At 35.3% G+C, this 22394-nt stretch overlaps 1 protein-coding gene across 1 annotated transcript in view; it reads right to left on the bottom strand.

Annotated features, from left to right (window-relative positions):
* The window catches only part of ARID2 (AT-rich interaction domain 2), a 91767-nt gene that overhangs the window by 18658 nt on the left and 50715 nt on the right, over positions 1-22394 (bottom strand). Inside the window, exons 4-15 of the mRNA XM_021547420.3 lie at positions 19801-19934; positions 18831-19049; positions 15926-15993; positions 11052-11118; positions 10717-10967; positions 9490-9586; positions 9200-9409; positions 8680-8847; positions 7566-7641; positions 5256-5390; positions 4598-4797; positions 1393-4226 (exon numbers count right to left, since the gene is read on the bottom strand). Coding sequence (XP_021403095.2) covers positions 1393-4226; positions 4598-4797; positions 5256-5390; positions 7566-7641; positions 8680-8847; positions 9200-9409; positions 9490-9586; positions 10717-10967; positions 11052-11118; positions 15926-15993; positions 18831-19049; positions 19801-19934 — 4459 coding nt within the window. The remainder of the gene's footprint in view (positions 1-1392; positions 4227-4597; positions 4798-5255; positions 5391-7565; positions 7642-8679; positions 8848-9199; positions 9410-9489; positions 9587-10716; positions 10968-11051; positions 11119-15925; positions 15994-18830; positions 19050-19800; positions 19935-22394) is intronic.

Raw genomic sequence — 22394 nt, 5'->3', positions numbered from 1 at the left:
TCAAGAGGCACCCACACCATTTTGTACTTCAGCCAAATCCTTAAGAAGCTACAACAGAAATTCAAACTGTGTAATAAGGACACTCGGTGTAAAAAGCAAGGCACAGCTAATATATCCACACTACAGAAAACCTAGCATGTTGTCCCTGTGCTGCTAATAGACACTACTAATTTTGATCAAATTATTTCTGTAAGGAGCAAAGATAAATAACATATCAGAAGAATACAGATCTCCCCCCAATAAAACCTAAACAAAATTTTAGGAGTGAGTTCAATGACATTCAAATACATTCTAAGAATTATGTTTGTGCACTGTCGCAGTTAGAAGCAAAAAGTAGAGAAAGTAAAAAAAGGAAGAAACTTATTAACTGTTAACCGTAATTTTTGACAATTAGAAAAGTCAAAAGATTTTCAAGAGCAACCTAACTTGTCACAGAAAATGAAGCAGCACTAGCCAGCACTTACTGGCTAAGATCTGTTACTCCAAGGTCAAAATGTACTAACATACACTCAGGACTTCCTCTCTTCTGGCCTGTCAGAACACTTAACTGCCAGACCTACCATTCTATTCCCTTTGCTCCTACTCAAGTTAGGAATGGATATTTTTTGGAGAGTAATTTCTGTCTATGTATAAAACTAAAATAAATTCTAGGGAACAGAATAATCTCTAATTATTTTACTTATAAATACTCCTGATGTCCATACCTCATTTCTAGTAAGTGTTAGGGAGTAACCACTTTCAAAAGGTTCAGCAAGTTCAATCAAGGGATAAAAGAGCCCTACAAACTCTTACCAAAGCTTGGCAAACAGAGAAAAAAACCCCAAAACAATGCCTGTCTTATTATAAAGCATTGTGAATATTTTGCAGTGAATAAATGTAAACATTTCAACAAATTTACAAAATAATACGTTCTCCTAACTGTAGTGAACCCACAAAACAAGACCTTGAAGACCAACTTCTAATGCAAAAACCTCAACTCATTTCAGCCAACCAGATGCAGGTGTGGCTTTTTTCAAAAAAACATATTCACCACTTCAAAGTGATCAAGAACAAAATGCAGAACAACACTGATGTTTTCACAAGACAATCCAGCACATCATTGTTGCTTTCAGAACAGTTCATCCTTTAAGGAAGAAAATACTGAGCAGAAGTTCTTTCCTCACTGCATATTATCAAGCTACAAATTTTGAATTCCACTGTTGTCACTGACACTGAAGAAATATGTAAACTGTTAAAACTTCCGTCTGTGGAAGAACAATAAAGTATCATTTCCTGAATATTTTAAATACTATGCAAGAGATATCGACCGAGCTCACATTTTCAGTCATGTTATTTCACAGTATTAGTCAGAATCACAGTCAGAATAAACATAAAAAGAACACTGCAACATACCTGTGTGACCATGCTTTGTATATACGTGGTTGGATGCTGCTGCTTTTGTTGAACAGCACTTTCTATTGCTACTTTCGCTACAGTGCTTGGATCCGCTCCAGCTGGCACAGCAACCATAGTTGCACTGCAACCAGCATTGTTGGGGTCACTGATTGTAACAATTCTAACTCCTACTTTATTTGGAATTCCTGGAACAGTTTCCCTGTCATTATCCTCTGCTGGCCTCTTTGCAGTTTTGCATTCTGCTGTGCCATTAGTAGACCGAACTTCGGAGGACAGGGTAGACTGGGACACTCTAGGTCCTGAGTGTGGAACTGCTATGATTTGATGCCCCTGTATAACAGAGGCTGTAGATTGTGGTGAGACAACTACACTTGGGCGTTGCTGAGGCACATCTGAATTCAAACTTGAAGCTAGAGGTCCATTAGGTAAATCAGTGTTGGTACCACTAAGTTGCTGGCTTAACAGTTTTGCAGCCTCCTGTGTACCGCTTACAACAGGTGAACTACTCAAAGTTAATACAGGCCCATTAGAAATTCTTTCCCCTTGATCACCTTTGGCAGTATCTTGCTGCGTGGCATCCAAATTCCCTTGTTGTTCCACTGAAGATATCTCACCATTTCCTACATGATTGGAAGTTTTGTGATTTGGAATGTTTTTGCTCAAATGAGAACAATCTCCTTTATCAAAATCACAGATTCCATTAACTAGGGGCTTCTTCAAATCACTTTTAATTTCCTGTGTGTCCATTTGTTCAAAGTTCTGCTTTCCAGGAGCTCCGTTCTCACCCATTTCTAATGATGGCCCATTACTGACTTGTGAGCACTGATTGGCCTCATTCTGTGTTTTCCCTGAGTTAGAAGGAGGTAGACTGGAGTCACTATACTTTCTCCCATTTAAAAGACTTCCCACCTGCATTTCATTTTCTTTTGCATCCCCATTGCTGGTGTTTGCAGATCCTCTTCGGCAGGAAGGATTCTCCATAACTTCAATTTTACGTTCATGAATGTGTAAACCTGTTGCTTCCTTTGCTTCTTCCTCCTTTTGGCAAATTATTTTATCACCTTTGAATGGGGGAGCAGCAGTACACGGTGATTGTCCAGCTGAAGGTGCTTGAGTAGCTGGAAGGGTTTGCACCTGTAGCCCAACTCCTGTCTGTGCTCCACTCACTGAAATTCCTGCTGGAGCAATTATCTGAGTTGCATTTCCCTGACTCACAGTTGCAGTAGCAAAACTCGTATTTGGCACAACTGTTATCGTAACCTGGTTGCCAGTAGTCCCTTGGAAAATAGTTGCTGGGCTGTTTGAGATCAACTGGCCTGGCAATATCTGTAAATTAGAAATGGGTACTGTTTGCACTGCCCCTTGGGGCGGGATTGCACCTGGGACCAGCTGAACATTTTGCTGTCCAACTAGCAGCTGCTGAGCTGGAGACTGTCCTTGAACTCCAAAACCTGGTGTCTGGTTATTGGCCATCTGATAAACCACCTGAGGGCTAGGAGCTCTTGCATTGTTAGGTGGAGGAATCTGTGGAGCTGGGAGTATAAGCTTCCCCCCTGGAGTTGAGGGGCCTCTTTTTGGAAGAAGCAGTTGTTTTATCAGGCTAGACTCACCAGAGTTGGGCTGGCCAGCTCCTGTATTAGCTTGTTGTGACTGCACTTGCATTTGCATCGATTGTTGTACCTGTACCTGCTGCTGCGATGATGCTGGTGAATGTTGCTGCTGCTGCTGCCTCTTTACAGAAAGCATCTGGCTAACAGTAGGAGGGGGTCCTTGTGACTGAGGAGTGGTAGATGAAGATGACATAACTGTAGGGACTTGATTATTTGTAACTGGACCAGGGGACGGTGAAGATGATGGAGTAATGCTTGGCTGTCCAGCCAACTGTACAGTTTGGCCAGCAGGAATAGAAGCTGGGTTAGCAAGCACAATTTGATGAATGGCTGGTGCATATGCCTGCCCTTGCTGAGCTGGCTGGCTTACTATCACTACACTTTGCTGGGATGGTGCTGGAGGCTGCTGCTGTGGCTGCTGTCCCACAGCAGGTGGACCTTGCTGAGATGGCAGAGGCTTTGGTGCAATATTCTGAAACCCTACTCTAGATGTTGGTGGGTTCTGAACGCCTGCAATTGTAACCACCTGCCCAGCTGCTACTTGGAAATTTTGAACTGTGGTGGCGGAAACAATGTTAGATGCAGAGGTTGTGACATACTGCTGTGGGGCTATGATGACTGTATCTTGTTGCTGGTTACCCGCAGAGGCCTGCTGAGATGATGCCTGCCCAGGCTGTGATGATGTGCTGATTAGCTGTTGACCCTGTGAAACTGCTGAACTGCATGCTGGTAGGTTTTGTACTCTGCCAAATATATGACCCTGAGGTACAGCTTGCTGAATTACCGTAACAGGAGTGCCTGAAGGTATCTGTCCTGGTACCACTGCGTGCAGTGGGGACTGTTGTTGAATTACAGGTTGGTGGTGAAGCATCTGAGAACTCACAACTGTAACAGACGGCTGCTGGCCTGGGGTGCTGTGATTTTGATTAGAAGCTCCTCCTACTGCAATAGGAACAGGAACTGCAGACTGAGGAACAGAGCTCTGTATTACTGCAGCCTTGACTACTTCACAGGATATTGGACCTTTATTCTGTATAACAGTCATTGGAGCATTTTGTTGTGTATGAATAGAAGGATTTTGTGGAATTCTAGAAACAGTCTGTGCCACAGTGTGAACACCTTGAATTGGAAAAGACATCTGAGTTGCTGTCAAAGTTGAAGACTGGTTAATAGGGGTCCTCTGATAGTGATTTCCTACACTTGGTAGCCCATGAGGGATTCCTGTTGAAATAAACACAGTAAAAGTTTGGAAGCAGAGATTACTTCAAACACATTAACTAACAAATTTTTAAAAATCCTAGATCTGAAATTGCAATTCTACATTAACCAATTTCTTTTCTAGGCTCTACAGAGTCTGAATTAATGATGCAGCAATAATGGCTTGTCTGCTGACTGGCAAGCCTATGGGTTACACTAGAAAGACTAGAATGGCATACAAGGAAATACTGCAATACTATTCTCAACATCATTGAAGAAATTCAAAACATGTGGCCTCAACTTCTAACACTATCAAAGTATGTTCAAAAACTTCTGACTTTTCTTATGGTTTCAGGATCAATGCAAAATACTTTATAGATAATTAAGTTAAAAACCTGCTGGCAAAGGAGACGAAGACACATCAGGAATTGAATCAACCCGGACAACTGGGGTAGACGAAGTTGGTGGCTGCTGATAGTACATCTGAATGGGAAGTGGTATAGCTCTCCTCTTCACTCCTACCACATGTATATGTGCTTGACCATTGTTACTTGGATCTTCTACTCTCTTCACGGTATGATTTGGAAAGACAGTTCTGCCAAATACAACATAAATCCAAGTTAATAAACACAATAACTCAACTCTCTCAATGTTTTTGTTTTACCTAACTGCTCGTGTGTGCAGAGTAATAGAAGGAATGCCTGCATCTTTACAACAAAGCAGGATTTTCTAGTAGCATGTTAGTGTTCATCACTGAGACTAGCAGGTCCCCCAGATGGCAGAGATATCATATAACCTAATTGAAAAATTACAAAATCTCAAAAAACTACTTCAGAAACAATTAGAAGGACTAGAGGCAGAAAAGGAACACACTCAAAAATCTAGAAATAGAATTAAATAAAATTAAACAAACTCTAAACATTTGTTTCCATTAAAATTTAAAACTGGATGTACTTCAACTCAGTAGATCTCTTCTCAAAGAAATCTAAAACTATTGGTTAGTTTTGAGAACATATAATTGTTTCTTTATTGCTGCATAAATTCTTGTCTTACCGCAGGCATTTATAAAATCCAGTTGATGTTAGGATTCCACCTCGAGCTAATTTACTACAAGTAGAGAGGTATTCAGAGTACATTTCTGCTCGAGAGACTGAGCAATCAAGATTCACTTCAAAATGGGCATTCAACCTGAGGATGAAAAAATAAACCATGAGGTGAAGTATGGAGAGAGTATTTTTAGGGGGTTGTTAAAACACTTCAGTCTGTACCACAGACACTTTTGAGACCTGCCAACAGCATGGAAAAAAAGTATTTTAGTATATTGTTTTGTCAGATGCCTCTTCCACACTTTTTCACTGCTTATGAATTAACACACTGGACCCCTAACACCTACAGTCAATTTTACATGCAGTATCTTCTTTACATACTTATATATATATATTATTTATGCAAAACTGTCTATACCTATGCCTTTTTTATTGTATATTCTGCAAAAACAAATGAGAATACATGGTTTCTTGGCATCTCCTCCCCACAGCTATGTTCCTACTCTTTAATGATTCCACTTTCACAAAAGATGGGCTGAAAGCTAATTCTTCATCACACATTTTTATCATAAGTCAGTGTTTGTTGAACATCTAATATTCACTTAGCAGTGAAAAGTATTTATATCTCCTACAGATTTTCCACAAGTCCACAGACCATCTAACCTCTCAGGAAGCTGTGAGAAAAGGAAACATCTTCTATCAATTTAATTTTATTCCTCTTAGATCCACTACTCCAATCCAGAGGCAAAGGAATTGTTCATCCCCAGCAGCAAACAGAGGCAAGTAACAACTCACACTCAATGCTCAAATATTGGCATAAGAATAAAAGAAATATTTTAGTTGTCAGCATTTATTATGTGGTGCTAACACTCTGTAAAACTACACTGAGTTCTTCTTTGTAGAGCCCTCCACTCCAAATGTAACTAGATGAAAAGCCTATGATTACATTCTTTAAATTGTGATCTCTCATAAAGAGTAAGTACCATTTCTCCTGCAGTTGTTAGAATTTTATTATTACAAAAACAGAGATTACATTTTATTAACAGAAGGTTTAGGTATAAATTAAATTTGGCATATTGGACAAGTTACTGTCCAGTTGGATATTAGGCTGACACACTAACACTGGTACCAACAAACTGGAGATGTTCAGGACTTAAAATTGTAAAATGGGGTCTGTGATCAGTACTTTACTGTCACTGGACTTACACCTCCTACTGAATCTAAGGTGGCTAGTAATACATCCAGAAAGGCCAGCTTAAATACCTTTTCTTTTTGCTGCTTTCAAGAGATAGAAACTAGGTTCTACTGCTATGATTTAATCATTTTCCTGTTTCTCTAAGCAGGAAGTAATGTCTAAAACATACCATTAAAATGTTCATTAATCTAAGTTTGCTAATGTGATCTGTAGAGAGAGTCCAGTTCCAGGTATCCCTGTTTAAATGCCTAAATGTGAAACTTCTCAATCTTTCAGCATTAATTATTATGGTTAATAATACTTTGCAGTGTGCAAAGAGAAGCATGGTAACATCAGCTGACCACAAAAATCTGCAATATTTCCCCCATACATCCAAAGCTCTGCTGGAAGTATAACTTCACGATAACCTAAAACACTAAGCTTTGTAAATTCCATCCACTTTATCTGGAAGGTGTTTGTCTCCTCAGTATGACAAAAGATGAACCTAAGAGCTGTGAAGGAGCAGAAGTGAAAGGCCCATCAGGAACCAATTAATACAAATTCCTGGAACATGAGTTGATTTATGTAAGACAAAAAGCTCAGAAAGATCACCGGCAGTTTACACGAGAACCACAGTTTGTCTCTAAATATCTGACAATAATATCAGTTGAAAGCAAGAGAATTTGAATGGAAAAAATTTTGATCTTCTTTAATTTGAAGTTCACAATGATCATGTAAGAGTTTTGCAGGGCCTTAGCTTCCTAATTTGATAATAACTTTTATATTGATTCAGTAATAAAGCAACACATTACCAGATAAAAATTCCTGTGAAACAGGTAACACTGCCTGACAATTTAAAAAATAAATTAAATCAAGATCAGTGTTAAAAATCAAATCAAATTCTGTCCGAAGAGACAAAACAACTAACTTCATGAATCAACGCAAGAAAACTGAATAGTCTGGTTGAATTTTTACTTTCAGACTTCTTCAAAGCAATGATGGAGTGGATTCGGTTTACACTTTTCAGAAAAATTAGTCTAACAGCAAAGTGAAGCAAAGTAGAAAATTCTGTGACATGTAAATTCAGTATTTCTCTTTGCTTTTCTTCTTCATTAATGTATTTGAACAGAACTATACACTTACCATTGACATGCAAATTTCTCGCTGTCTATTTCTACTATTCCTGGAGGTGGAGCAACATGTGGTGCTGTCCTAGAGGCTGAAGAGAATGTGGGGAAGAAAAAAAAACAAAACTTGCTGAAATGGTTTTTGTCCTCATGAATGAAGCACTTCACAACATCCACTGGTACAGTTTCCCCTGTATTTGTCAGGAAGGACGTATCCAGCTAAGGCAAGTCACAAAGGTGCCCACAGCAGACTACAGATCTGCACTACAGTTTACCACAGTGAAGCAGGGCTTGCCAGTGCCAGAGTCATCGCTCAAGTGCAATCATGAGGAGTGCACCTAGTGAACAGCTGCTTCCAGATTCATGATCACAATCTCAGTACTTTACAGTATGGAGCATGATTTTAAAGGGGCACAATACTCCAAAACCCACGCAAATACACAGCAATTATTTTTCCAGTTCTTAAGTGGATGCAAATATAATGCAAAGGATCATGTGGCAATGTCACATCAGTTCATCCTATTCACTCTTGTTCATCCCCTTGGCTACATTCTCTCCCAATCATTTCTGCTCTAGTAACTACACCCATTCCAAAAACAGCACACCCAACCAGTATCTGCTCCAAAGGTCCTATCTTAGTAACTTCCTAAGAATAGTTACATCTTCGTTCATAACAAGAAACTGTTTAGAACCTTCAAGAGTGAGTCTAGCTCATCTCTGCAATTCTACCAGATACTTGATGTTACTGCCCAGTAATAGCCAGTGTAAAATATAAAATAAAATGGACCTCTAATTTTCTGAAAATTGTGGGAACAATCTAGAAGAGATACTTTTTCTTTCCACTGAACAAGTTAAAATAAGCAATGTGTGTAACTTTCAGAAAATTTTCAGATTAGCAATTGAAAAACATTAAAATTCTTTCAAAGGTTGTTTCACAACTGTTTTGGCTAACACAGCTTTGGCTAACATAGTGTATTTTCTTCATGAGTGAGTGTTTGAAAAAGATACAAATGTTATGCACAGTGTTACACTTATTTATGTAAACTAAATAGAAATCCAGAGAAGATAAAAATCATAGATCATATGGGAAATTTTTTTAGAACAGTGTGTTCTCTTGCAGTGATACTCACCTGGGACACCTGTTGCATGGGCCTGTGAAGAACCATGATCCATCACCTGTGGTCTGACATCAAGTATTCCTTGCTGGCTAACACACTGATGTTCAATGAGTTTTACAGCAGTAAGAGCATCAGGTCCAAACATCTGGATGTCCATAGAAACCAGACATACTAATGTATCTAAAGTATTGAATGTAAAACCAACAATGACATTAGGACAAGACAAATGCTGTTGGAACATACTGATTTACTTTAAAATTGCCATGTGCTGAAAGGGAACCAGTCTTTGCATGTTTCTGTAGGTTTGTTTGGGTTTTTTAAACACATTTTGTGGCATTAAAAAAACACTTCAGATTTTTTAGCATCACCAATTCCTTGAGGACATAATAAATAGATTTAATAAATTCCATCCCCATGCTGTGTGCTCACATACACACAAGCAAACCACAATTTTAAGAATATGTCATGGTCAGTGGTTAAGTCTTTTTTTTAATATAAGCCAGAGAAATAATAGATTTTGCTTCTCTCTTACCTATGCTCTTCTCTACTTTAGCAATCTTTGAGCAGGCCACTTCTCCCATTTCTGTGAGCATGTATAGCACCTCAAGTGCTGAGATTACAAGAAGCACATCTGGTAGAGTGAGATGACATATGATCTCTTTATAGGATTCTTGATCCACATATTCACAAATTAGGACACCATTATCTTCAGCCTTACAAAGATTTGCCAAGATTTCCATGCCTGAAAAACAAATACAAAATAGTTTTAAACAACAATAATTACAATTCTGATACAACAACAAGAATAGCTAGAGATCTTACCTCTCATTTTTAAAAATCTATCCCTTGACATGAGGCATTTGGTAACAGTATGGAACATTAGATGAGTAGTTTTGAAATCAACAGGATCCAAAAGAAGCTGATGAGAAAAAAAAAAAATTACTAACACTATCCACATAGTGCTCAAATACTTAAATTTGCTTATCAAAATATAAGGTTCAGAAGTGTTCAAGTGCAGCACACATAAATTACATTTGTGTTCATAAAAACTGAACCCTGTGAGCTTTTGATTGTACCTAGCATTTTGAGCAATCCCCTCCTTTTCTGCTCTGAAGCAGCAATCTAATTTATACTTTCCAGTGCTCAGAATAAGGAAAATAACATTATTCTCAGGCAGTCAACAGTATATACAAACGGATTGTGATATCCAACAAAGACCAGAACTTGAGTAACAAAAGTACTCCTTCCCAAATGCTATCCCAGTCATTCATCTTGTTTCTACTTCTGCTTCTCAACCAGAGATCTCAGACATAAGTAACATTCTTTCTCATTCAAAAGAAGTTTGGTACATGGAAAATGAAAAACACCATCTTTTCTTTCAATATTTAGTAGTGGACCAATACTTCCAATCTTATTCTCTGGTAGTACCCATTTTACTTAAATTTATGTTACATTTTAAAATATAAGGACTATCTAAATACACTACCTATAAAATCCATATAATTTTCTGCACAACAATATGACATACTGAAATAGTGTATTTTGTAACATTCAAACTTCTCAAAAAAAAAAAAAAAAAAAAGAAAAAAAGAAAATAAAGAAAGCCTTTCATGATTCTGGCAGCATACCCAGTGGCACATGATTAGTTTACACAAAGTACAGTATACAGGACATAAAATCCTCCACAACCCTCTTTCTTAAACACACTGTCATGACTAAAGTCATGACTAAAGGTTATAATTATGAAGTGAAGAAGTGCAGAACTCAAAAAATTCCTTAATTCTCTCTGGGAAATTATACTAAAAATTATACAATCTTCTTATTTCCCTATATCATCAGTTTTCTTCATGTGATTCTATTTTAGCAAATGGACACATACAGTCATATTTTAGTTTTGGCTCTGAACACTCGTTTTCAAATTGCTAATTACAAATTCAGAGAATAATTTATTTCCTTCTCCACCCAATGATATAGGAAAAAAGATAATTTCATTAACACTACTGCTTTTATCAATTTATATTTGGACTGTTCTGTTTGAAAGCACATTACCTCTGCTGCAATATTTCCCAGTGTGTCAAGCCCCAACTGCCGTAGAGAAATAAAGTGACTGTGAGCAGACAGTAGCAGGAACCGAAGACAAGTACGATTAGCTGCCAGAAGTTTAATATTTCCCTCTTCAAAAGAAAGATTTCGTAAAATCACTGCTATCTGAAGTACCCGCTGCCCTTCAATATCATTAATGCCCAATTTGCGAGGTGGATGAAATAAGGATTCCCAAATCCATTCTTCTGATGGAATATCTATGAAGTAAATAAATACATATTAGTCCTTCCTTTGCTCAATTTACCAACATGCATGTATTAAGATTAGTCAAGATGTCTCACCTTGAGATTTGCTTCTGTCAGAAATTAGATCACGAACTTCAATATCCTCAACAATATCCTTCCAAAACTGAAGAAAGAATTAAAAACACTTAATTTCTAGGGGCTATTTCTTTAACTACTAATTACTTTTATTTCTATTATGTTAAAATACTGAAATAATATTAAAATATTTGTTCCTTAAACATTTCAAGTACTTTGATTCATCTGATAGTAACCAGAAGTGATGATATGCAAGATGTTCAGTACTTTACAAAACGAAATTCTTCCCTTAAAGAACTGGAAGTATGCAGTCACAATCAACGAATACTACCACAGAAGTGCTCTGCTGAAGCACCTACTGCAACTATGGGACAGTTTTCTATATATCATTGGAAATACAGCAATTCCAAATGCAGAAAAAGTACAGTTCATCCTCCTTCATCTCTTACATACGGTGATGACCTGAGGTAGAGTAAGGTTACTCCTCCCACTCTCAGCAGATCTTAAGACTCCTGCAAGAAGTTGCTATTTGGAAAGACTTTTTAAAGCTGCTGCTGTTTTTCCTACTTCAACATAACATAATAAAAAGAGAGAAACAACCACCACCATCACAAAAAACCTTTATAAATATAACCAAAGCAGAAGACTTCAGCAGACTGGAATTCAAATTACTTTACAAATTTAGGGCTTGGTCTGTAAATGGTTGTTTTGTTGTTAGTCCTGTTGAAATTCAAGAATTAATCAAGGAATTAAGGTTTGCAAGCTAATAAAAATACATGGTGTGATGTATAATAATATAAAAATATATAATGATATATGCATTCTAATGTGTATATCTGAAAAGAGATGTAACTCTTCCTTTGACTAATAAAAATTTGTACATTTCTTTGACTCACTAATGAAATACCATTCCTCTTTTGACTATAATCATAGAATAAAACCACCAATAAATCTGGATAAAAAGGGAAGGATGGGAAGTACAACCAGCTGAACAGCAGGAGAAATTTTGCTATGCAAATGTAATTACTAAATTACAGCATTCATACCAAGCTTGACACTACTATTTTCTTGACAAATACAATACTACAGATTTTCTAAATTGGAAGGGAAAGAATTTATTTTCACTGCAATGTTGCTAAATGCTATCCAAGTACTGTTTAGTAAAGAGGATTTACTTGCACAGAAAGGATTATTACCTCATTTTAGCAAAGACAGTAACAGCTAGAAAAAAGTCTTAACTTCTAATCTGTTTGTGACAAACAAATTTTTCTAATTAATACTGAAGCTATCACCATGAGCCACAGAGGATGAAGGCATACAGGCAAAATTCTGTTGCAAGGGAACAGGTGAAACATGACAATTTTCTTTTTCCCCCAAAGGAACAGCAAAAGTGGAAAGAAATAATGAAGCTTTCTGGGCATTCATTTGAAAAACACACAGCACAAAGGCAACAAAAAATCAGTTCAGCATGCCCAGCAGTTATTTATTCCCTACTATGAAGGATAGCTGCAATCTAATACTACGCATTAATAGAAATAAACAGGATCATTAGTTATTTATATATATATATATTTAAACCATGAACTGCTTATAGAAACAAAGCTAAAACCTGGAAGTAACGAAATGGGGATTCGTGGCATCTAGATGCTAAGAGATAATGGACAAAGGTAAAGAACTTGAGTCACATTCACAGTCTGATCATTAACAGTACCCAAGTTCCTTTGGGAAAAAATGCAATGGATTATACAGAATTCACTGCAAATAAGATCAACCAAATGACTGTCCATAAAAACAATGGAGATTTGAGTCCACAAAACAAAATTTACCAATGGTATAATGACTTATTGTTCAAGAAAAATATGAGAGCAACTGGAGTCAAGTCAGCTTGACAGATTACTCTGGGAGACAAGAAAAGTGATGTTTGAAAAGTATTTCAAGTATTTAAGTGCATATGGACCTCTCTTTGCACACTATCTGAGAAAGATTCAGAGGATAAATGCACAGTAAATGAAAAAAAATTTAAATGTATAGAAAGAAGGAGTTAGGCAACAAAATTTTAAAAAATCACAAAATAAAGAAAAAAATCAGAGAAGTATGTAAGGCACAAGAACTGCATGTATGTGGATTTTGGAACGCTACAGCTAGAGGAAGTCTCAAGTAGTCCAAGAACATGAAAAGCAAATCATTTGACTCAAGTAAACAGAGATGAACGGTGCATGAAGAAATGCAATGCAATTTTTCATACACTACACATCAGACACTGAGCAGCTGTTGGAGACATAAAAGAAATATCTGGAAAAACAGCTAAATCAATCGGATTATAAACATACTATATGAACCAATCACTCTTGCAAGTGAACTATACTCACAAGTGAACCTTGGTAACATGAGGATATTCAAAGCTAAGTGAAAGAGTCAAGAATGGGAAAGCTTCCAGAGTAGAGGAGAAAACATCTCAGCAGGATGCCATCAGAGCTTGGGGATGGGGACAACAAAACAAACAAGGAGAGATGCAAGACAACTGGCTAAATGCCAGTTGTTCCAATCCTTAAATAAGGACGCACAGTCATCCCAACTAACTAGACATTTAAGCTTATTGGGAGCACGAGGAAAAATCAAGAGTGAGAACAGAACAAGCTAGCATAGCTGTAAGAGATAACAGCAGGTTCAACTTAAATAATACTGCAATTTGGACAATTAATGGAACAGATTCACTGACTAGTAAAAACATTTGGTTCAGTTTAGAAGTTCTGTAAAAAGTCAGAAAGTATGTACTGCTGCAGGTAATATAATGAAAAATATAATTTTTTCCAACTTATATAGTCTTATATAATGCAGTAAGGACTGGGGGGGAATGGAAAGAAAAAAGGAAAGAAAGGTAATTGATTCCCTTGAAGTTTAGTATAAAGAAACACACTGCTTTTCATCTTCACCTTCAACTGACAGAGCAGCAATACTGGAGGACACAACTAGCACCAAGATGAACAAACAAAAAAAAAAAAAAGATTTAAAAAAAAAGGATCATTTGAATGGTGAAAGGAGTAACTTAATAGCCATTCTTTTTCCTTAAAACTGCACAAACACATTTAAAAAACCCAAGAACAAACACTAAAACCAGACACACAACTCTGTGTTAACAACCAAATATCTCTCTCCTACATCAAGAAGCTCCCATGCTTCCCCCAACTTCTGTTTTGACACAGCCACAGCTGCAATAAAAAATAAATTACTTCCAGTAGTAAGGTCAAACAAATGCTTGCAGTGAGATGCTCAGAAAAATCTGAATTCCTGGCATTAAAGATACTTTACCATCTGATGTTAAGATTTTCACATGCTTTCTGAGTATTTCTGCCATGCTGTCAGCAGTATTTCACTACAGAATGCTACTATATATGTTGTAATGTCCAAAAATAGATCTTGAAGAGCATCCAAGTTTTTTATTAGTAAACCTTATTGCAGTTACAGTGGTTCTACTTAAAACTCTGTTAAAACATTTATAAGAACCACCTGGCCTTATGACAATTACTTAAATTTATATAAGTAATGAATATGTAATAAATTAGAATACTGTATAATTTCAGATGTTTACAGATCTAGACATGGTGCTTGTTGCTGCTCTAGATCAGCAACAGTCTGTGACAGCTTAGTGGGAAGTCAACACAGAAGTGCTAAGTGCTTCAAAAAAACTCCAAACAAACAAACAAACCAAGTAACCAACCCATAACCTACAGTACTTCTGGACATAATTTTCAGTGGAAAAGGGAAATTTTGAAGGTTATGAAACATTAATTTTTACACTTAAGTTTGGCACATTTGTATCACATTCATATTTTCAGCACATTTATATTTTCAAGTCCATATACTCACAAATATGAGAACTTAGCCTTCTTGGTTTTAAGTTTACTTAGGAAATTTTGATTAGGGAATCTTTACACTGGTATTTCAAAACTTATCAATTAACTAAAACTATTATGGTCCAGCTTGTTCCCAAACTGAGTACATAAAAACAAAACAAAAGATAAATGGAGAAAGCTCCCAACAAATATTGTTCTGTAATACTGGCAAGATATTTCAGTATATAAAACAATTATGAAATGGAGCAGAAATCTGGCTTTATAAGAAACTCAGAAGATTATCACGTCCCATTTTTATTTAATAAAAAGCATAAGGTATCCAAATATATTTTAATCTAGCTTTCTTCTATTTTAGCCACATAAATCACCACTTGTAATTCAATTCAAAGAAATCACATATCATAGTAAATATGCTTAAATATCAAATCTCTTTCAGCTATAATGCATGCTCTTGTTCACCTAAAAAAGTTCATCTAGAATAAATAACCATTTGTGCAAAGAAACTTTAGTTCTATTTTTACTTCATTTCACTGCTTGTACAGTAGCTCATGCCCTCTAGTGGAAATATTAAAAATGCCTTATGCAAAAATAGTTTTAAACTGAAAGAAACCAGCAACATTGCTAATCTGCTGAAGTATTTATCATAGCTTCTTATGCTGTGACCTTAATTTTTCTAATTCAGAATGTTTCTTTACTGATGATCACAGTTCAAAACTAAACCCAACACAGCATTGTTGCCTCTTGGTAAATACGTTGCCCAACATTCCTTTTCTTCACACATATTAGTTTCCTTATAAAAGGAAACACAGAAACCTTTGTTCATTTCCTTATACCATTTTTTTTCTTAATACACTTCTTCCTAGTTATCCCAACATCTTAAGATAACTGAGACATAGTGTCCAATTATATTTAAATCAAAGGAATGAAGCTGAGAGTAATTTTAAGTACATATGCTAGGATATCTTTGAATTTTCAATCTTTTTCAAGGATTTGATACCCACCATATGCAATACAAAATTATTTTAGTAATTTTTTAATTACCTTAACAAAATCTCTATCAGTTTTCTCCTTCCACTCGTCTCCAAATACAGCAGAAAATGATCCTAAAGCTTTAAGCACAAAAAGCATAATTAAGTAAAATTTTTTTAAATGAACATTTTTTTATTAATCCATAAACTAAATAAAGATTCAAGAACGCTATAGACTCTTCCAGTGTTTCCTTTTAATCTTAAGAAATATCACTGCACAAACCAGCTGAAATGTCTGTTGTAATTTAATTAACACTGCTGTTTTACAGTGTAAATTCAGAGTAAGGAGTTTATAAGGGCTAGATTGTGAATGCTGAAAAAAAAAAAAAACTTTTCCAGGGGAAACTTTTCCAGAGCTCTTTTCCAATAAGATGACTGCTGTTTTCACCCTCACATCCATGTGCACTGTGTAAGCACAAACACTACTGTAATAATTAAACAAATTCTCACTTATGTTTCCTAAAAAACAGTAGGAAAGTAAAGTATACAGTAACAGTAGTAAAGTAGTAAGACTTTGACAGCACTCAATTCAAACTCAATACTTAACCAAGACCAGTAATAGATGTTCTTGGATGTTTAATTGAGCCACTACCACAGCTTCTGTAATCATCACTCCTTGAAAGTAGCTAAAACTCAGTCAATTTGATTCAAATGTTGAGTCAATCTAAAAATAATCTCTGTCTTGCAATAGCTCTGTAATGAACTAATAACACATTGATGTTAAACATTTTGGGTCACATTTTCTTATTTTGTAGAAAATGCTACAAATCTCAATTCCAAGACCACATCAGCTTTCAATTCACAGAATCCAAACCAAGCAGCTCTCCAAGCTGAATATACTATATGACCCCCAAAACCCCGGGGCTGCCCCATGACCTGCAATCCAACTGTCATCTTGAAGTTTAGGAGGGGACAGGAGGGAAGCTGATGACATATTTTACCTAAAAACACTATAAATAATAACAATTATAAAACCTTAATTATAGACAAGAAAAATCTAAAACCTGTATTAAATCAAGTTAATCAGCTATGTTTTATTGCCACCTGAAATTGTTGTGGTAGTATTTTCATAATGCCTGAATTTACTAACTAGAGAACTCATTTATTTCATGATGAAACCTGGCAGATTTACCTTTATTATTTATACTATAAAACCATGTAAGTATCTCAAATTGAAATTTCATGCTTCAAAAATACGTAAACATACCCCTGCTGTTTCTTTCCCCCATTTGCCCCAATTAGTCCTCCTAATGCTGCAAGGATATTTCCCTGGATTTATCCAGAAGAAAACATAATCATGTAATATAAAAATTAAGTTTCTCCCAGGGAATGAAAACAGTGAGTTCATTACATGCTCATCATTCCTCTATGGAATAAACTGTTTTTCAAGTTAAGAACTCCAGAAAACATTGTCTACCCCTACAGCATCCAAAACAATCCTTAAATAGCAATATAAAACACAATTAAATTATTTGCAAATTTCTAAATCAACAGAAGTTTCATCAAAAGAACATGGGAGTGATGGTAACCTCAAAAATCTAGAGAGCAAGCATTCTGGAATTATATGGAGGCCTGAGTTTCCCTTTAGCTTCCTTTCAAATATTTTCCTTTGAAAGTTCTTGTGCCTGGACTAGATGCAAACACTAAATGACCTTTCCTTTCAATGACACTGAAAAATGTACAAACTATTCAGAAAATTTGTAGAAAAAGCAAGAGAGAAGTTGGAGGACACTAATACAATACTGTGGGGAGAAGGGGAAAGCTCAAAATCATTATGTAAAAAAGCCAATTATTAAAAAAAACCCAACTAAACCATACACAATGGCTAACACTGGTTTTTCCCCAGAATTTTAAAACAGGATCTTTGACATACCATACTATGTTTGTGCTTACACATGCAAAATAACTTTCTACTTAAACAGATATGATAATCTATATAATCAGACTTAATTATGCTTGGCTGAAAAGGCTCATTTGAGTAATTTTTTCTGGAGGTAATTTCTGAACTTCAGTACAAAAAAATCAACCAACAACCAACCAGCCAAAAAAACCCCACAAAACCAAAAAACCCAACAAAACAAACCAACCAATCACAACCAAACAAAAACCAAAACCAAACCCCCCCAAACAAAAGCAACAAAGAAAAACAAAACATAAAAACCAAACAAAAAACCCAAACAACTCAGCACATAAACCTGGTAAATACTTCTTCCTCACCACCCCAAGATAAAAGCTATGCTGTTATGATTTTACAATGGTTTAGGTTAACTTATGTTTTGCTCCTCTCTTGACAGAATGTCATTAACAAGGAATAATTAGGCATGGTGGCATTTTTTTCATATGGAAAAAAAATCTCAATAATTTATTTGACATACTTTAGTATTTTGATGGAATCAATTCTCATTTGAAATTTTATATTAAGTCATTCTGAAAATCAGATTAATACTTTTCCCCCTTGAATTTTATAACCTGAATTTCACTCAGTTAAATGTATAATGAAGTATCAGGACAAAAATGTTAGCAAGTCATTGTTTTCAGACTACCTTTTCTTAAACTTTAAATCTGCCTTGGCATTAAAAAAGAATTATGGAAAGACAGCACGGTACTACAAATTCAAAAGGAAACAGTAATACACTACAAGCAGATGGAAATCCAATGCTATAAACTTAGCATTCTGAACAATTGAACTTTACCATCAAAAACCAATTCATTTCACTAACCTGTTAAAATAATTTTTTTAAGATTACCTAAATTAAAACGTAACATCTGATAAAACCTGAAATTGTGGACAAGGTAAAGAGAAAAACTAGATATACTACTGTGAAGTAAATTATTAACATCTTAATTATCATGAATTGTGAAAGATGACAATACAGGTATGGACGCTTTCTGTTGCAAAAATGTTGTTATATACTTACTGTCATCAAACACCCCAGCATTTGCAAGCAGTAAAGTGATGATTTTAGGGTCCTTTTCAAGCTGCATAACATGCTTGCTTTCATTTGAAAGAAGAGTACACACATTAATTGCAAAGTCCACTTCATTTGGGAGTCCAGATAACAGTGAAAGCACCAACTTATTATAGTCATTTGGTGAGTTTAAGTCCATAGACAGCCCATAGCTTTGACGAAGATAATCTAAATTAAAAAAAAAACAACACAATCAACAACATTTTCACAGCTACAGTCGTTAATCTTGAAACTATACATTAAGCAATATTACTGTAACTAAAGAATTTTGGAAAAGTTTGTTTATAAATTATTGCTATTTTAACAAGTTTTTACAGTATACAATGTATTTTCTGTCTGGCCAAAATGTGGAACCCATTCTACTCTGCTATGTACCTTTCTAGTTACATATCAATTCCCTTGCCACCTCCAGAACGCAACAATGCATCACATTCTCCCAAAAAATAGCTCATAAAACACAAGCTTTAATTAAAGTGGAATGGAATTATAATACAATTTGAACAATTTGAATTCAACACAACAAATTACACATCCATTCCACAAAGCCCACCAGCTTATGATTTAAAGCTTAACAAATTGTAGGCTCAATTCAGTATTTGACTCTGTGGAGAAATTAGAGATTGAAAGAAACACACCGCAAATTTTCAAGGTAATTTTTTGCAAGACAAGTAACTACACAACTCTACTAATAAGCAAGCAAGGATAATATTTGTAAAGAGAAATAGCTTATGGATTTTAATATTTGTTTTGTTCTGGTTCACAGTGGAAAGGTTTTTGAACGTATAAAACGAATCATTTGAGTGTTTTGACGGTTTTAGTAATATTCCAAATTTATCTATGCACTATTTCTGTAGCCTGTCCAAAAAAAAATGCATCCACACACATGAAGGAAATAGCACTTTTACTCTCTAGAATTTACCTGACACACTGTGTTGCTGGTAGTTATAGGAAGTTGGAATTGCACCAATAGGAAGTTGTGGCTTTGGATTGCCTGGTTGTACCTCATCATCCTCCTCCCCAAAATGATGGACTTTTTCATACTTTTCTAGATAACTGAAAATTAAAAAAGTGGTTTTAGTGCAGCTTAATCTTTTATTCCAAAAGCAGAACTGCCAAAGGAAGCAATCTAGAAATACAGAGATTTACTGGAAACAATAATCAAAGTGCTAAAAAACCAAAACCTGAGTCAGACTGACAACAGGTGACAGAGAAAATGTAAATATGTATAATTACTGCTTTAGATACCAAATTTTTCACATTTTTAAAAAAATTATACGTAGATAAATTGCAACACATTGCTCCCCTTTGTGACTAAGCCTGTTTTTCTCATATCAGCTTTTGCTATTCAAAGTAAGTCTGCAGGTGAAAGCACCATAAAAACGACGCTGTGCTCACTACCAATACATATAGCAAGGTCAAATCCAGAAAAACATTTATTTCTTTTTGCCTTGTTTAAAGGGAAACTGTACACTGGGTCCTAACAACTACACAAGAATAAGAGAAACTGTACAGTGGGTCCTAACTCCTACACAAAAATAAGAGAATTCAGGGAAATCAGGGACAATTCAGGATCAGAACTTGAGAGCCATAGCTGCAATCCCTTTGAAAACCCTGGAAATCCCTTTGAACCCCTTAAGGAAAAAAAAAAAAAAAGCTATATATATATACAAAAGTAAACAATATATACAAAAAGTAAACAATCAAGCAGCTTGGTAAATTAATTACCTCAATGACAGTTAATTTAGCATTAAAAATGTAACTTTCAGAACTTTCTACACTCCGGTATATAAAGTCAATTTAAAATACCCACTGTAGCCTTAACTTCACAGTGATATTTAGTTGAAAACCCTTCATAAAATTAAGTCAAGATCAAAGCTGCCTAAATTTACAGATTTTAATTGGGCTAAAAAATTATGATACCAGGTCAATGAAATTATTATAAAAATACTGTAAAATCAGAAAGTAATTTAAAACAATTATATTTTTCCTTGTAATGCTAAAATATTTACTATATGAGTAAGCTTTTGTATAATTGTTGTCAGTAGACCCTGAAATAATTACCTCATTGTAAATCAGAAAGATTTTAAGGAAACAGTATTCCCACTGACCTCTGAGGAATAGTTCACATTCATTAAATTAGTAATTATTTCATGAAGTGAGGCATCAATGACATAACCATACCTTTAACATGTTAGAAAACAATTTTTTCTTAAGAAAAGAGCACATTTCAGAATAAAGATATCAGAGCTAGTAAGGCAAATCATGCTGTACTGTATCACATGCAAATACCATTCATGTCTGACTAGAGCTCAGGATATTCCAAGTACTACATATGCTATTGTTACATGAAGCACTGCCATAGCCCTTTTATTACATAAACCCTTGAATCAGTTAAGGAGTCAGCAAAAATCTTCCTGCACAGTCATTTGCTTTTAGGGTTTTCAAAATACTAAAAATTACACTTAAATATGGTTGCTTTTATCTTTAAACTAAAAATACTCATTTATCTGAGTTAAGCTTCAACTGAGTATCTGCACAGAAAGTAAAACCTTCTAAAATTTTAAGTTTTTAAAGCCACAGCTCAACACTGTTTAAAAATCTAAATCCTAAGTTTTCTCTTCCCCTACATTTCCTTACCCTTTTAGCCCACTTCTTTCCTTTAGCTTACATCTTACATCCAGATGAATCAAATCTGTAATCTAATAAATTTTAATTAACAGAGCCTGTACATTTATGGTCAAGACCAAAAAAAGCAGTTCAAAGACAGCCTGACCTTCTCTTTTTCTGTCCAATCACTTACTCTTCAGAGAGCTCATTCAGAAAAGTAGGAGGATTCTACATTGGCTTTCCAGTCATTTTTCAAACTGAGCAGGGGTCAGATGAATACTAGATCGGGTGCAGGGAAAAACAGCAGGTGTACATAGCCAAGGATGCTACATGTACCATTTCTACACTGGCAGAAATGGTACTTACACAAGTTACACTGCTCTAGCTTGTCTAGTAATTGCTGGGGCTAAAGCTAATTTCCTTGTATTTGCTGGTCTGAGTCAAAGCTTGAGCTTAAAACAGTTTCATTATTGAAATAAAATTTCATAGAAACATTTAATAAGATGAAGTAAAAATCCTTATACAGAAACACATAGGGTACTAAAATACAATCTGCAAATTATTTTGGACTTGTCTGTCCATTCTACCAAGACTAAACAGCTACTTTAAGCATTAAAAAAATGCTGCACATATCATAAAATAATTCATGCTGTTCCATAGTGTTATATGGAAGATATATACTTAACCTTATGCTTTTTATTAAAGCCATGTCCCATGCAAGCTCAACAATATCAATATCCTAGATATTCTCTTCTGTTAATATATACTTTATTGAAATGTGTTAAAACAGTTCCACTGAACACAGAAAATCTCAAAGTTCAAGAATTTATTTCCTTTCTTCCCTCTCTGAAGAAAATTTAGGTATGTATTAAAAGACCTTTGCAAACTAAAATGGTCATAATTTGT

The sequence above is a fragment of the Lonchura striata genome, chromosome 5, assembly GCF_046129695.1.
Source record: "Lonchura striata isolate bLonStr1 chromosome 5, bLonStr1.mat, whole genome shotgun sequence".
Taxonomy (NCBI): Eukaryota; Metazoa; Chordata; class Aves; order Passeriformes; family Estrildidae; genus Lonchura; species Lonchura striata.
The sequence above is the reverse complement of the archived record's forward strand: the minus strand, read 5'-3'. Positions and strand labels throughout refer to the sequence as shown.